Consider the following 15801-nt stretch of genomic DNA (forward strand, 5'->3'; position numbering starts at 1 on the left):
AAGTCGGCAGTGCTCATAGACATAGTCACTTTGTATGACAGTATATATTTCTAATAATAAAATAACACAAAAAATGAATGCCCGTACAATATATTTTGCATCAGCAAAAGTCGAATACAGGCGATATTTATAAAAAAAAAACCAAACAACTCACATCAAACTTCTAAATTTGTGTCCGTTTCTTGTAGTTGTCAATTTAGCATTTTTTTCGGAACGTCTTTAGTGTTTACCTTTCACCAACCAACACAATTCAACAATGCCGGAAAAGTCAAGTTTTGAACTGGTATATTCAGTCGAAGCAGATGGAAATATACCAGTATCAAAATATAGATCTAATAAAACTGGTCTCACTATCTTCATAGCTGATGTTGGAGGTCCTCTTGTCAATGGATACTTCTGTCTTGGTAAGGGTATACTGAACAGCTGCATGGTATTTTGATGATGTTGATGATGATAAATTATGGCTGTGTTTGGATATACGCCAGAGGTGGCCTATGGTTATCCATAGGTACCTTTGGTTTGATATTCTATATATCAAAATATCAAACCATTGGTACCTAAAGATACCCATGGGTAACCATAGGCTGCCTTAGGCGTATATCCAAACACAGCCATAGTTATCCCCGGCTTAGTATATTTCTAGGATTTTGATTGGTTAACGCACGTCGTTACAAAACCCATAGCCCCTGGGTGTTGCTAACCCGTATACCCGGACGTTGCTACCCATTACAACGGGGAACATCACACACGTTTTCCTTAGTTCCAGGGTTGTTCCTTGTGAAATATCAAATTCTGTAGATTATCCATGATGTCTGTAATTAAATATTTAATCTAACTATTTTATCTTATTATGTCGATCATTTGCACTCATTTTAGTAAATGCATCACTTGGCTGCAACATTGTCAGTGAATGGGACTACTGACCTTGCTATCCAAATGACCCACGTTGACATCACACCTTCTATGATGTAACTCTCACAACATTGAGCGCCAAATTCGACCAATTCCCGTTTCTCTGTCTCTGGATTAAAAACGTCTTATATTTGACTACCTGTAGGGTTCTACCAAAGGTAGTACCCTACACCCCGTTAAAAATATGTCAAATTCCCAAATTTCGATAAAAGATTTTTAAAAAATGAAAAAAACGTTGCTTTCACGTTACATTTTGTGGTTGAATTTCTCTAAAAATTGCAAGATTTGGACTAAGACCGGGGATAAATTCGTTATCTACGTTCATATCCGTAGATATGGATATTTTAACACCCTTCAGTACCCTGTACACGCTTCGGCTTTGCTTCAGGGTGTACTTGGATACTTCAGGGTGTTAAAATATCCATATCTACGGATATGAACGTAGATAACTTATAGTATCTCTATCCACTGTGTATTGCTTTTGATTTTACCCATTAAACTGTTCATTTACAAAAGAATTCAAATATTTAGAAGAGTTCCATATTCTGCTAGATGTACCCTGTCGTGCCTTCAATACATTGTATATGAAGGTTTCTTATTGTCGAGCGTCTAGTTGTCCCCCGAGCAACGCTTTGCAGGGGAAATAGAAATGCTGGGTGTCCCTCCGTCCCTATGTCCGGTTTTGTTAGTGGTCTCACATGTACAATTTTTGCCAGATTTTTATAAAGCTTATATCATAGATTTATATCAGCAATGTCTTGGACGAGTTTGAAAATCAGTGCAGATCAACTATTTTTAAAAGAATTATGCCCCTTGGAATATTAATTTTATGGAAAATTGCATTGTAAGCGCTCTCATGTGTACAGTTCTTGCCAGATTTTTATGAAACTTATATTGTAGGTTAATTTATATCAGCAATGTCTTGGACAAGTTTGAAAATCAGTGCTGATCAACTATTTAAAGAGTTATGCCCCTTAGAAATATAATTATATGGAAATTTGCATTGTAAGTTCTCTCACATGTACAATTTTTCCCTGATTTTTATCAAATTCTTATCAAAGGTATTTAACAGCAATGTCTCAGAAAATTGTGAAAATAAGTGCAGATCAAATATTTTTAATGAATTTCCCTTGGAAATATTAAATATATCATGAATTGCTCTCGTCTTCAACTTTCTAGTAAGATGATTTTAAAATGTTTTAAAGAACAAAAAAATTTTTTTTTTAGTTATTGCCCTTGGACATGTTGGACAGAACAGAGATAAAATTAAAATATGTGCAATGCGGGGGACATTGGAACTCTGTTCTTTTATCATGTTTATTTCTAGTTAAGAAAGTCGAGTTGAGAGTTTCAAATGTCAATTTCCAAGTTATTTAAGTCAGGTTGCAAGTTTAAAATGTCGAGTTAGAAGTGAAAAAAAGTAGAGTTGCTAGTTAAGAAAGTGGAGTTGCCCGATGATTAACAAAGTGGAGTTGGGTGTTAAGAAAGTGGAGTTGTGAGTTAAGAAAGTTGTGTTGCGTGTTTAGAAAGTCAAGTTGCAAGTTAAGAAAGTCGATTTGTGAGTTATCAAAGTCGATCTGCCAGTTATAAAAGTTGTGTTGCGAATTACAAAAGTCAAGTTGCGAGGAGTCAAGTTGCGAGTTACAAAAGTTGAGTTGAGAGCTAAAGAAAGTTGAGTTTTTATTTAAAAAAAGTCTAGTTATGTGTTAAGAAAGTCAGGTTGAGAGTTAAAAAAGTTGAGTTGTAAGTTGAAAAAGTCGAGTTGTGAGTTTTAAAAGTCATGTTATGAGTTAAAAAGTCAAGTTGCCAGTTACAACAGTTGAGTTGTGATTAAAAAAAGTTTAGTTACAAGTTTCAAAAGTAGTTTTGCTACATGTAGCTAAAAAATTTGAGTTGTGAGTTAAGAAAGTTTATTTTTGAGTAACAAACGTGACCGTATTTCTATTCCCTAGTCACATTTGGACAACTGGATATACCATATATATATATTACAAGGATATCAACAAAGAAAACTCTGAATAGGTTGTTGACTTAGGACAAACCCATTAACATGATTAACCTGTGGAAGGATTTAACTATTTATTTTTTAATTAGCTTGTATTGTATATTCAGAAATTATTGCAAGGTTTTTATTAATGTAAATAATGCGACTCCATGAGTATCGCAATAATAACTCGCATTCTGAAATCTGATACACATATCTGTATGCAGATGTTTCTGAAATCGCAATAATTAATCTCGCATTTTTGTCAATTCCTCAAAAATTGCAATAATAAATGCATGCAATAATTTCTGAATTTACAGTAACTTTGACCATGTAAACAGTCAAGTTAGACTTTTCTCAATTTGTGACGGTCATCATGAACATATGAATATTGCAACTAGATACTCAGGCAGAATAATTTCAACCAGAGAAAACCTCTTATTCTTCAGATTTTTTTTTCATTACGTTTTGATGTTGTCCTTTTTTTTTACTTTTTACACTCAATTTCAGCCACAGAAGCTCATGATGATGATGGTCTGCCTCACACATTAGAACATCTTATTTTCTTAGGAAGTGAAGAATATCCTTATAAGGTAATGTTATAAATAAAGGCTTCGTAATTTGTTTTAAAGTACATGTTCTTACAGAAAATCTTTTATAATAAAAATTGCCAATTACTCAAACTTAAGATATTGTTGAGGTAATTTGAATGATGCCAATACTATATGAATTTGTAATTTTTACCTGTTTTGAAAATTGTATATTTCATAACAATTTTTTATTTCATTTTTTCATATATGTGTGTTTGTTTGATATTTTGTAATTGTTTGTTATATTTCATTGTATTTCATGAGGGCCTCAGGGAAGATTAGTTTTATAGCTAACTGTGTAACCCTCTTTAAATAAAGAATTATTATTATTATTATTATTAATTAGACAACTATCCACCAAAGTTTAAATGAAGTTATACATGTAGATCATATATGTCATATAACTAATTCAAAAATTTAGACACATACACATTAGATCATACAATGTACACATGATGTATCATGTATATGTCAGATAACAAATTCAAAAATTTCTCAACCACGGTAGTCTCCTGTAATTTTGAATGTTACAGTAGAAAGCCCAAATAACTACATTTTTGTAACTGGATAAATTGGATATCAGTGAGGGTAACATGCAATTTGTCTGTTTAGTAAGACTAAAATCATGAAAATGGTCACTAGAAAAAAAAATGTTAGATAGTTCAATAGGGTAACTGATAACCTTGTTTATGTAAATATTGCTCAATGAAAATTATTATTATACATATACTTCGTAGACTCAATCACTGGTCTACAAGCCCTCGGCTTTTGACAATATATTAATCATTTTACTGTTAAACAGGCCTGTGGGTCTTCAACACCACTATCCTTGATTTTATATGAATATATGTGACAGCCAAAAAAACTTAAAATTGATTAGCATTCTAAACAAACTTTTTATGGCTTATAAATTTCCAGGAACTGATATAATGAATAAAGGAGATATGGAAGTAAACATCAGTGAAACAGCAACCCAACAATACAATAAACCAGAAAACATTGGAAATTCTTCTAGAAATTTTAGTATTTCGTGTATTTCTACAAGTTTTATAAAATTAATTGCATGGTGCACATTTTCAATTTACTTTCTACTTCTTAACTATCAAGTATTATCATTAGTACTTAGTGAGTACTGAAGTACATGTTAGACAACAGTTGTTTAGACTCAGATTTCCATGCCTGGACTAGTAGAGGTAATCTGTTTGAGCATGACAAATGCCTGCAGATAGATAAACTTTATCCTGTTTTTGTTGACAATATATTGTACCCAATTACTAACAGCAAGTCCCTGTACAAATCTAAGATTGCACACAGTTGTGTTATAGTTTTGTGATCTATGCAAGCCTCTGTTACTACCTTCTCCTACAGATTAATTTACACAAGTCACAATTTGGCTAAAAATCCCTTTTATTGGTCTTACCTTACTGATTGTGAAAGAGGGAATGTGAAACCTTTAACAGAGAAAAATAAAATTTTGATTATATACTACAGTCAAATTGATGATTAATTTATATATACTTGTAAATGTACATGTTTGTATTTCTATCTCATTAACAGTGTAAATAAATAATAGAATTAATTTTTTGTATTTTAGTTCTCTGCAAAGAGTAATTGTTTGCTTTGTTCAGTTTTGTGTAATCTATACCTGAGAAGCATGTATTCTAATATGTTTACACTAACACATCTGGTCCTCAGCACAGATTGATATTGTAGCAGAGGCTCAGCATAGTTCAGTGGACATTTGATCCAGTGGGCAATTGTTAATCACGAATTTGAACAAAATTTAGCTGGTAAAGCAATAATTAAATACTATTAACTAAATATTCTAAAAAAAGTTATCGGAGATATATATTCGGTCCAGTAAAATCTGATTTAATACTGGTCTGAATAGCATTTTACTAGTGTTGACTGACTTCTTGAGCTCTTAACATCATGATATTGTTTAAGACCTTGAAGCCCACTAATGCATGTATTATTTTTCATGTGTTATATACAGGGTGTACTTGACTTACTAGCCAACAGATGTTTAGCTTCAGGAACCAATGCCTGGACAGATACAGACCATACTTGTTATACCATGACCAATGCTGGTAGTGAAGGTTTTCTCAAACTCTTGCCAGTCTACGTGGAACATGTTTTGTATCCAACACTTACGGTATGCCATACATTTTTTAGAAAAAAGCTTTTTAAGCATATTATATTCCATAATTGCAAATCATTCTGAAAATCATGAGGGGTAAATTAAAGGAATGGTTGGACTAGAAACATAATTTAAAAACAAATTGTCCAATGGGTAAGAAATTTTTATTTGTTAGTGCCAGTGGTTTATAGAAAAAAAATCATTGATTCAAATTGAGATAGTCATGCCGTTGTTAAATGTTGGATTATTTGGCTCCTTCACAAGGAAAGAGTAGCATATTGTACCCTTCTTGTCTCATTTATTAAGGACCTTGTTCTGACACTGATGGTTCTCCAGTTAAAGGAGGCATCTACTGAAAGACAATACAATACAATGTGCTGTAGAAAATAAGCTTTTTTTATACTGGAAATTCAGAGATTATTGCGAGGTTTTTATTAATGCGAATAATGCAACTGGGTGAGAATTGCAATAATAAGAACTTGCATTCTGGTATCCGTTACATATAACTGTATGCATATTTTCCTTAAATCGCAATAATTAATCTCACACTTTTGTTCTGTTTCAAAAATCACAATATTAAATGCATGCAATAATTTCTGAATTAACAATTTATTTGTAGGAATCTGGATTTATCACTGAGGTTCATCATGTATCAGGTGAAGGAGAGAATGCTGGGGTTGTATACTGTGAAATGCAAGGCCGAGAGAACACTGGAGAAAGTCGATGTCACCTTGCCATGCTCAGAGCATTGTACCCAGGAAAGTGTGGTTACAAATCTGAAACAGGTGGCATAATGAAGAACCTTAGGGAGAGTACATCACATCAGAAGGTAATATTTATGTACCATGCCATTTAAAAAACAAAAGGTACGTACACATAGGTGATACTGTTTATATATTGCAAGTAGTAGAAATATACCACAGACCTTCATCATCTGACTTAACATTGCCAAATATGAAGCATAGCTCCACTGAACATTTTACCACAACATTCTGATGTCTGTAATTGATTTACCAATGATCTATTGGGCAACATCAATCATTGTTCCATTGTGACAGCAAGTAGAATTTTTTTTTTCAGTTATGGATAACATGATTCCTTCCTTATTGTAGTGGGAAGTAATTTGAAAAAGTCCACATAGTTTTCTACTGTTTTAATCAGATGATTCATTTTCAGTGGGGTTTTCATGCAGCTTGAAATTTTCAAGAAAATTACTAATTTAACAGCTAGTACTGCTAAATGTTTGGAAACCTTATGAATATATCTTGATATTTTTATTTGTGATACATTTTGTATTTCAGTTACCTTTCTTATGTTCAAGAATGCAATGGCATAAAAACAGATTCTTTTTAGAATACCTCATGCTTGATACCAAATCTTCAAATGGAAATCGGAAATGTCTGTTTTATCTTAAAGGATCAAACACTTTTTTTCTGTCTGTGTGTGATTTCCTGACAATTTTATTTGGAATAAGCAAGAGTTTTCATTTTAAAACTCATTATAAACATTAAACAGATGCTACCACTTCACCCCATTATTTATATTATTTATTCACTCATGACAGTTGAATTTTCAAAATTAAAAAAACAACCAGGGTATTATGGTAGAATCTATATTTATCTAATTATCTGATTATTTTATAGGTATGCGATTACCACAGAGATTACTACAGACCAGAAAATTTATGTCTAATAATCACAGGTCACATAAAACCAGAGGAAGTGTTTGAAACCTTGGGACCACTGGAGGAGAAAATTTTAGGAAAGGTAATTGATAATTTACAATTCAAAGATAAATTCCATATAAAGTCTCATTTTATGGATTATATTTTGTAGGAGGGTGACAGAAAGGTAGTAATGCAATTTTTCTCCATTCTAAAAATAGCAATTTTATTCTTTCAATGTTATTGGTGATTTCTTACAGGTGTTTTCTGAAAGCTTAGGGAGGCACAATGATGAAATTTTTTTCTGAAAGTCTGAAAGCTTATATAATTAGGAAGGCACAATGAAGAAAATAATTGAATGGTGGTGGGTTTTTTAAAGTTTTTATTTTTATGTATAATCTACAAGAAGAAAAATGGAACATAATTATTTAGAATTGTTTTTTGCTGTGTTAAGTAAAATAAAAAGTGCCTTTCTATCCCCTTCTACTGATTTAGATACAAAACACTTTATGCATTCCTTAATTTTTAGAATATCTCCTCTTATATCAATTCAAAAATTGTCTATCTGTCCAATGTTTTTTTTTAAGCCAACACTGGTTTTAGAATAATTGAGACTATTTAATATACTTGTCTGTTTTAGGGGAAGTTGCCAGAATTTGCTCGACCTTGGCAGAATATAGTTCCTCCTCTAGGTGCTACTGTTGAAAAATGTTTACCATACCCTGCAGATGAAGAGGACCATGGTATAGTTCTGATAGCCTTTAGAGGCCCTCTGGCTAAGGTATATTGTTGAATTGTTTATTTAGAAAAATATTACAATGCATGTAATGGTTGAGCAAAAGTGTACTGTGGAATACAAAACTTAATAAATCATTGAATATCTTAAAAAAACCTTAAAGGATGCAAAAGTGAAAGCAAACCAAGCCAGGTAAACAGCTTGTCTTCTCACCATTCCTGTACACTGTTTGATTAGCTTGACTTTGTCTCAGAAAACAGGAGAAAAGAGAAATTTTGTGCAAAATTTCTGAATAGACATAGTTGTTGACAATGTCTTTGACTTATGGTTAAAATGAAATTGAAATAAAATTTAACTGTATTATTTCAAAGTTTTAGAATTTGTTATTGCATATACAGAGTGATCACATGACAGGTGAAATTCGTTCCTACTGGCAAAAACCCAAAGAGACAAAAAACATTGGGATGGGGAATGCAGGGAAAAAAGCAAATGGAAATAAATATATACCATTTTTAAAGTGGACAAATTAATTTATTCATCTACATTTTTTATTCAGATGCCTTTGATTCCATCTGTAATATCATTTTAGGAAATTCTGTATTTATAGCAATCTTGACAAAAATATATTAATTCAAATTTTAATTAATACATGTATATTAAAAAGAAAACTATAGGACTGATATGGGTAAAGATATATGGTCATGTTGACTCCTCCCATCTGGCAGTAAGACCAATGCTGAGGAGGTGTCTATTTACTGTGCAGGATAAAATTGAGAATGGAAATGGGGAATGTGTCCAAGAGACAACAACCCGACCATAGAACAGACAACAGCAGAAGGTCACCAACAGGTCTTCAATGCAGCGAGAAATTCCCGCACCCGGAGGCGTCCTTCAGGATGTATAGATATGCATATATAAATATTCTTTTTCCAGTAATAGTCCAGAATACCTTCCCTTCATCACAGTCATGACAGTATAACAACATTGCAAAAACTACTAAATTGGATTTTTGTAAAAACTGATTCTCGTCCTGAATATGAATGATATATTTGTCACAGATGTTAAGAAAAACTGTGATCAGTAATTAAATTGAGGTCAATACTATAAAAACTAACAATTCTTTTATTTTAGGACCAGTACCGTTTTCAGTCATTGGCAGTTTTACAGGAATATCTGTCGGACACAGCGATATCACCCCTTCAGAAATTTTTTGTAGAAACAGAAGATCCATACTGTAGTCAGGTAACTACTTTCATTACTATGAATGAAAATTAGGCATGTGTTTTTGGTAACTGTCTGTCATATCATTTCATTTATTGTTTTTAGCCTAAATCAGACCACTGGTTTTCTTTTCTTACTTGAGTCATATTTTGTTACGACAAGAATTTTTATAGCTTACTATATGGTTATGGGTTTAGTGACCTTCATCCTCGTTCTTTGGTCTCTGGTAGATAGATGTCCCATTGGCAATCATACCATATCTCCTTATTTTCATTTAAGTCAGGAATTTAAGATATCAAATGTGTTATGTACATTTCACATTTAATAGGCCCGTTTACGGGACATATTATGGTATACTGTTGTCCGTCCATCCGTTGTCAACATGTCGGACAATAACTCAAAAACTTTTTCACCAATTTGCGAAAAACTTTGATGAATTGTTCATATCTATTGACATGAGATCCCTTTCATTTTTTATAAATTTTAGATTTTACGTTTCCCAGTTATGGGGTTTTATTCATTAAAAAAGGGGGATTTTCCAGTTTTCGGACAATAACCCAAAAACACTTTCACCAATTTGGCCGCCATGGCTAAAAATAGAACATAGGGGTAAAATGTAGATTTTGGCTTATATCTCTGAAACCAAAGCATTTAGAGTAAATCTGACATAGGGTAAAACTGATTATCAGGTCAAGATCTATCTGCCCTGAAATTTTAAGACAAATCTGACAACCTGTTGTTGGGTTGCTGCCCCTGAATTGGTAATTTGAAGGAAATTTTGCAGTTTTTGGTTATTATCTTGAATATTATTATAGATAAAGATAAACTGTAAACAGCAATAATGTTCAGCAAAGTAAGATCTACAAATAAGTTGTCATGACCAAAATTGTCAGTCTACCCCTTTAGGAGTTATTGCCCTTAATAGTCAATTTTTAACTATTTTTGTTTTAAATTTTTGTAATCTTTTACAAAAATCTTCTTCTCTGAAACTACGGAGACAAATTTAACCATACTTGGCCATACTCATTATTAGGGTATCCAGTTTAAAAAATTTGTCCGATGACCCCGCCTTCCAACCATCATGGCTGATTTGGTTAAAAATAGAACATAGGGGTAAAATGCAGTTTTTGGTTTATATCTCTGAAACTAAAGCATTTAGAGCAAATCTGACAGGTGGCAAAAATGTTCATCAGATTTAGATTTATCTGCCCTGAAATTTTCAGACGAATCAGACAACCCGTTGTTGGGTTGCTGCCCCTGAGTTAGTAATTTTACAAAAATTTTGGAGTTTTTTGTTATTATCTTAGATATCATTATAATATCTAATATCTAATACTATTAATTATGATTTTAACCTTATTTTACATGATTTCCAAAGCATCAGTAAATACAGGTGAGCGACACAGGCTCTTGAGAGCCTCTAGTTTGAAAAAGCGACGGGCGTATCATGCACTCATGGTGCAGCTGTTTATTAATTTTTTTACACAAACTGATATTATTGAAGCCATGTCTTCAAACAATCTGATTAAAATACAGATCCGGTTTTCAATCTTTACTTACAAGGATGAGACAAGATATTGTTTACTTTACTGTTCTGGAAGTTATTACATCAGCCCATGAAATTTTAGCCTTTACATTTTGATGGTGTGTATTAATCTGACAAAAGGAGACGTTACTGAAAGGTCTTTAAAACAGAGAGTTTTCAGATCCTTGTAAGTGCAAGATTGGTCATCAAAACTTACCACCTGTAAAAAGATTATAGCATCCAGTAAAAACACCAATATATATCCTTTTAAGGACCTGTGTCTGACAAATTCACATTAGATTGCTTAAGGTGCACTTGATGCTGAAGTCCACAAAGATACATACTCATAATCTATGTACATGGACAAACAAATCAAAAATATCTGTAAAATGGACTGACACTTCACAAACTTAACACAGGATTCTTTAGATTTTTATGAACTTATAAGCATTTGACTGAGCATGCACAGCTTTAACAGAGATAAATTCAGTTTGATTGGTTAGGTACATGTAAATGCCACACACTATACGTTGGTACAATTTCTTGCAATAAATGCAAGCCTCCAGGATATATCCAAGTGTGCTGAAAGTTGGTTTAAACATCAACAATCAACAGTTGACATGAAGATTAGACAGAAATTATCATTAATATCACAGTCTGACAGGATGAACTTAGATTTTTGAAATGATTTCTGTCAAGGTCTTGAAAATGACATAATTTTGTTTATCTGTAAAGTCATAATCAATGTGTTATCACTTTACAAATCAACAGAATTGATGTGTATACAGTGATGTTTCCAAATACCTTGATCACTAGACTTCTTAATAAATTCAAAATACAAGTGTTCAAAAGTTTAATTAACATCCACATCAGATCACATCACAACTTGATCAGTTTTTACTTAGGTTAGTAGCGCAGTCTGTAGTTTTTTATGTATATAGTGTTTGGTTTTTCTTTTCTTTGTCTTTTGTTTTTTTGCCATGGTGTTTGTCAGTTCATCTGGACTTACTAGTTTGAATGTTCCCTTGGTATATTCCGACTCTTTTTTATTCTCATGAATATACCTGGTATACAATATTGCTTATAGCTTATGAAAAGGTTATTTGCCTCTAGTGTTATATGATTGTCTTCATCATTTAAAACTCAAAGAAAACTTCTATGTCATTTGGTCTCTGGAGAGTTGTCTCAAATGGCAATCATACCACATCTTCTTATTTTGACATTCTAGATGAAGAACAGCATTACAATGATGTTCTTCTGCTTTGTTATTTCCAATGTATATGGTTGGTTGTTGATTAATGCGCCTTTATTCCTTATTTGAAAATATCATTTAATTATACCCCCGCTTTAAAAAATTGGGGGTATACTGTTTTACCTCTGTCTGTCCATCCGTCAGTCAGTCCATCTGTCAGTCTATCCATCCATCAGTCCGTCCTTCCGTCCCATGAATATTTTTCGTCATATAAGTCAGCTGTACCGTGTGATGCGTTTTCAGATTCATCACTCAACAACTTCCTGTTAATCGAACACTTGTATCATTTTACACATGAAAGCCAAGTTGAAAATTTTCGTCACATTTTTCTCAGGAACTACAATACAAGGATTTCTGAAATTTGGATTCAGGGTTTATATAAGTCAGCTACACCGTCTAATGCGTTTTCAGATTCATCACTCAACAACTTCCTGTTTACTGAAATATTTGGGCGGGGGTATCATCAGTGAGCAGTAGCTCGCAGTTTCACTTGTTGTTACATGTTATAAATTTATCACTGACCATTTGAAATTTAATGAAATCATAGCTTAACTGAAAATATTATACATTACAGGTGAGCAGCTCAGTCATTGAGAATTCAGAGTCTTGTTTGTATTTTATGTTTCAAGATGTAAACACAGAAAAGCTTCGTGATATCAAACCGAAGTAAGTAAATTAAATCTAAGATGTTTGCTACTCTTATTTTTGACTTTTGTCAGATTTTCAGAATCCTCCAGTTTTATCCATGTTGTGCTAATGAAAATTTTTCATGCTAACCCCAATTTCTTTTCATTATTTTGTTACATATATATAGGTGTAATACCACCAAATCATAGTACGTCACACCCGGTTGCATACGAAAATAGGTCGAAAAAAAATATTCCCTTGCATTTGACAGTTGTAGGTAATTGATCCTACATTTCATTGCAGTAAAACATTTCTTGGTCATAAACATATTTCTTAGGTATTTCAAAGCACCATTATTTTTTTATTTGAAGTTTCTATAGAATATTTTGGAAACTTGAGGTTACATGGTTACTAAAGCTTGTACACAGGTTAAAATAAGGGGGAAAATTTGATTGATTAACTTCCAGTGATGGTTATTTTCTTATATGCAATGAAATGTTATGTGAAATTTTTTCTATAGTACTGGACAGGATAAAACTTTACTCATGCCAAGTATTTCTTTATTTGAAATAAAGATAAATTCTGCACAATTTTTTGAAAAGTGCAAATTTAACAAAGACTAGGGGAAAATCATTGGTGGTATTACACCTATAGTTTAATATGTTATTTTTGTCGAGCCTGCGACTTTTGTCGCAGAAAGCTCGACATAGGGATAGCGATCCGGCGGCGGCGGTGGCGGCGGCGTTAGCTAACTTCTTAAAAGCTTTATATTTTAGAAGGTGGAAGACCTGGATGCTTCATACTTTGTATATGGATGCCTCATGTTACGAAGTTTCCGTCAGTCACATGTCCAATTTCCTTGACCTCATTTTCATGGTTCAGTGACTACTTGAAAAAAAAGTTCAGATTATTTGTAATGTTAAATTCTCTCTTATTATAAGTAATAGGATAACTATATTTAGTATGTGCGTACCTTGCAAGGTCCTCATGCCTGTCAGACAGTTTTCACTTGACCTCGACCTCATTTCATGGATCAGTGAACAAGGTTAAGTTTTGGTGGTCAAGTCCATATCTCAGATACTATAAGCAATAGGTCTAGTATATTTGGTGTATGGAAGGACTGTAAGGTGTACATGTCCAACTGGCAGGTGTCATCTGACCTTGACCTCATTTTCATGGTTCAGTGGTTATAGTTAAGTTTTTGTGTTTTGGTCTGTTTTTCTTATACTGTATGCAATAGGTCTATTATATTTGGTGTATGGAATGATTGTAAGGTGTACATGTCCAACTGGCAGGTGTCATCTGACCTTGACCTCATTTTCATGGTTCAGTGGTTATAGTTAAGTTTTTGTGTTTTGGTCTGTTTTTCTTATACTGTATGCAATAGGTCTATTATATTTGGTGTATGGAATGATTGTAAGGTGTACATGTCCAACTGGCAGGTGTCATCTGACCTTGACCTCATTTTCATGGTTCAGTAGTTATAGTTAAGTTTTTGTGTTTTGGTCTGTTTTTCTTATACTTTATCCAATAGGTCTACTATATTTGGTGTATGGAATGATTGTAAGGTGTACATGTCCAACTGGCAGGTGTCATCTGACTTTGACCTCATTTTCATGATTCAGTGGTCAAAGTTAAGTTTTTGAGTTTTGGTCTTTTTTCTTATACTATTATGCAATAAGTCAACGATATTTGGTGTATGGAAATATTCTATGATGTACATGTCAGTCTCGCAGGTTTTATTTGACCTTGACCTCATTTTCACAGTTCATTGCTCAGTGTTAAGTTTATGTGTTTCAGTCTGTTTTTCTTAAACTATAAGCAATAGGTCAGCTATATTTGTTGTATGGAAGGATTGTAAGCTGTTCATGTCTGCCTGGCATGGTTCATCTGACTTTGACCTCATTTTCACGATTCATTGGTCAATGTTTAGTTTTCTTGGTTAAGTCTGTTTCTTAGAAACTATAAGCAATAGGTCAACTATATTTAGTGTATTGAATGATTGTAAGGTGTACATGCATTTCTTGTTTGGTTTATATGACCTTGACTTCATTTTCTTGGATCATGTTAAGTTTATGTAATAGTTGTAGTAAAGCTTTCATTTAGGACTATCAACATAATATCAATGGTTAGTAAAGAAGGCGAGACATTTCAGCGTGTCCACTCTTGTTGAAAATCCTTGTTGTTTTTTCATAGTTTTTGAAAGAGAAAGGTGCCAATGTTAATGTATAAAAAATCTAGAGGGAATCATTTCCCACAAAATTTTCAATTGATTATATCTCAAAAACAAGGACACCGACATTCTTAAAGCAATTTTTGGCAGGTTGATGGAAAAGGCCAAGAAGTTAATGTATTGAACATGAATTCTTGCTAAAATTCATAGGATTAGAACAACTTGTATTTTATTGATTGATTGATTGATTGATTGTTTGGTGGTTGTTTAAAGGCCAGCAGCAAATATTGCATGCATAAGTCGAGCAATAACATTTTACTAGTTTGTTCACTTCTTTGTGCTAGATTGACATCAAGGGTTAGATTACTCACATGCTACCTAGTATGCTCATAATTTAAGTGATTGCTTTTGTTCTTACTCATAATTATACTAGATGTGAAGTCTTTTGTTTGACCTGGCCATGGATCAACTCAACGTCTTACCGCTCTCAAGGCTGTCGCCAGATGGTTCTTTGATTCGGGAAATTCGTTTTTGTTTTATGATTTGTATGTAAAGGAGGATTCCAATTCGTTCATTTAGAATCTAATGCATTCTGAGTAATATTTTCAAAAGCGTACACCGAAACACTGTGATTGGCTTACAACGTCAAAAATAATTGAAATTCAACCAATGACATGACATTGTTTTCATTTTGGGGTACAAACAATGAAATTATCATTACCCATTGTCGTTTAGATTCTGAAACGGCAAATTCCCACTCCCTTGAAAATACCCACAAAAAATGTTGTTGTATGTTACTTATTTATTTCAGATTCTTGGAAGTTATGAAGAAAACAATGACTGATAGTTTAGATATGACCAGAATGCAAAATATTATTCATAGAAAAGTTCTAGAAGCTTTGAATAATGTAAGATGTTTTACTTTTTATACGACCGCAAAAAAATTTTGTGGTCGTATATTGGTATGACGTTGGCGTC

At 32.9% G+C, this 15801-nt stretch overlaps 1 protein-coding gene across 1 annotated transcript in view; it reads left to right on the forward strand.

Annotated features, from left to right (window-relative positions):
- The first annotated feature begins 228 nt into the window (after positions 1 to 228).
- Positions 229 to 15801, forward strand: part of LOC127729611 (uncharacterized protein C05D11.1-like) — a 44094-nt gene continuing 28521 nt past the window's right edge. Inside the window, exons 1-9 of the mRNA XM_052237455.1 lie at positions 229 to 404; positions 3407 to 3489; positions 5483 to 5641; positions 6246 to 6455; positions 7270 to 7392; positions 7930 to 8070; positions 9157 to 9267; positions 12598 to 12689; positions 15635 to 15731. Of these exons, the coding sequence (XP_052093415.1) occupies positions 257 to 404; positions 3407 to 3489; positions 5483 to 5641; positions 6246 to 6455; positions 7270 to 7392; positions 7930 to 8070; positions 9157 to 9267; positions 12598 to 12689; positions 15635 to 15731 (1164 nt within the window). The 5' untranslated portion in view covers positions 229 to 256. The remainder of the gene's footprint in view (positions 405 to 3406; positions 3490 to 5482; positions 5642 to 6245; positions 6456 to 7269; positions 7393 to 7929; positions 8071 to 9156; positions 9268 to 12597; positions 12690 to 15634; positions 15732 to 15801) is intronic.

Source organism: Mytilus californianus, unplaced genomic scaffold (assembly GCF_021869535.1).
Source record: "Mytilus californianus isolate M0D057914Y unplaced genomic scaffold, xbMytCali1.0.p SCAF_2, whole genome shotgun sequence".
Taxonomy (NCBI): domain Eukaryota; kingdom Metazoa; phylum Mollusca; class Bivalvia; order Mytilida; family Mytilidae; genus Mytilus; species Mytilus californianus.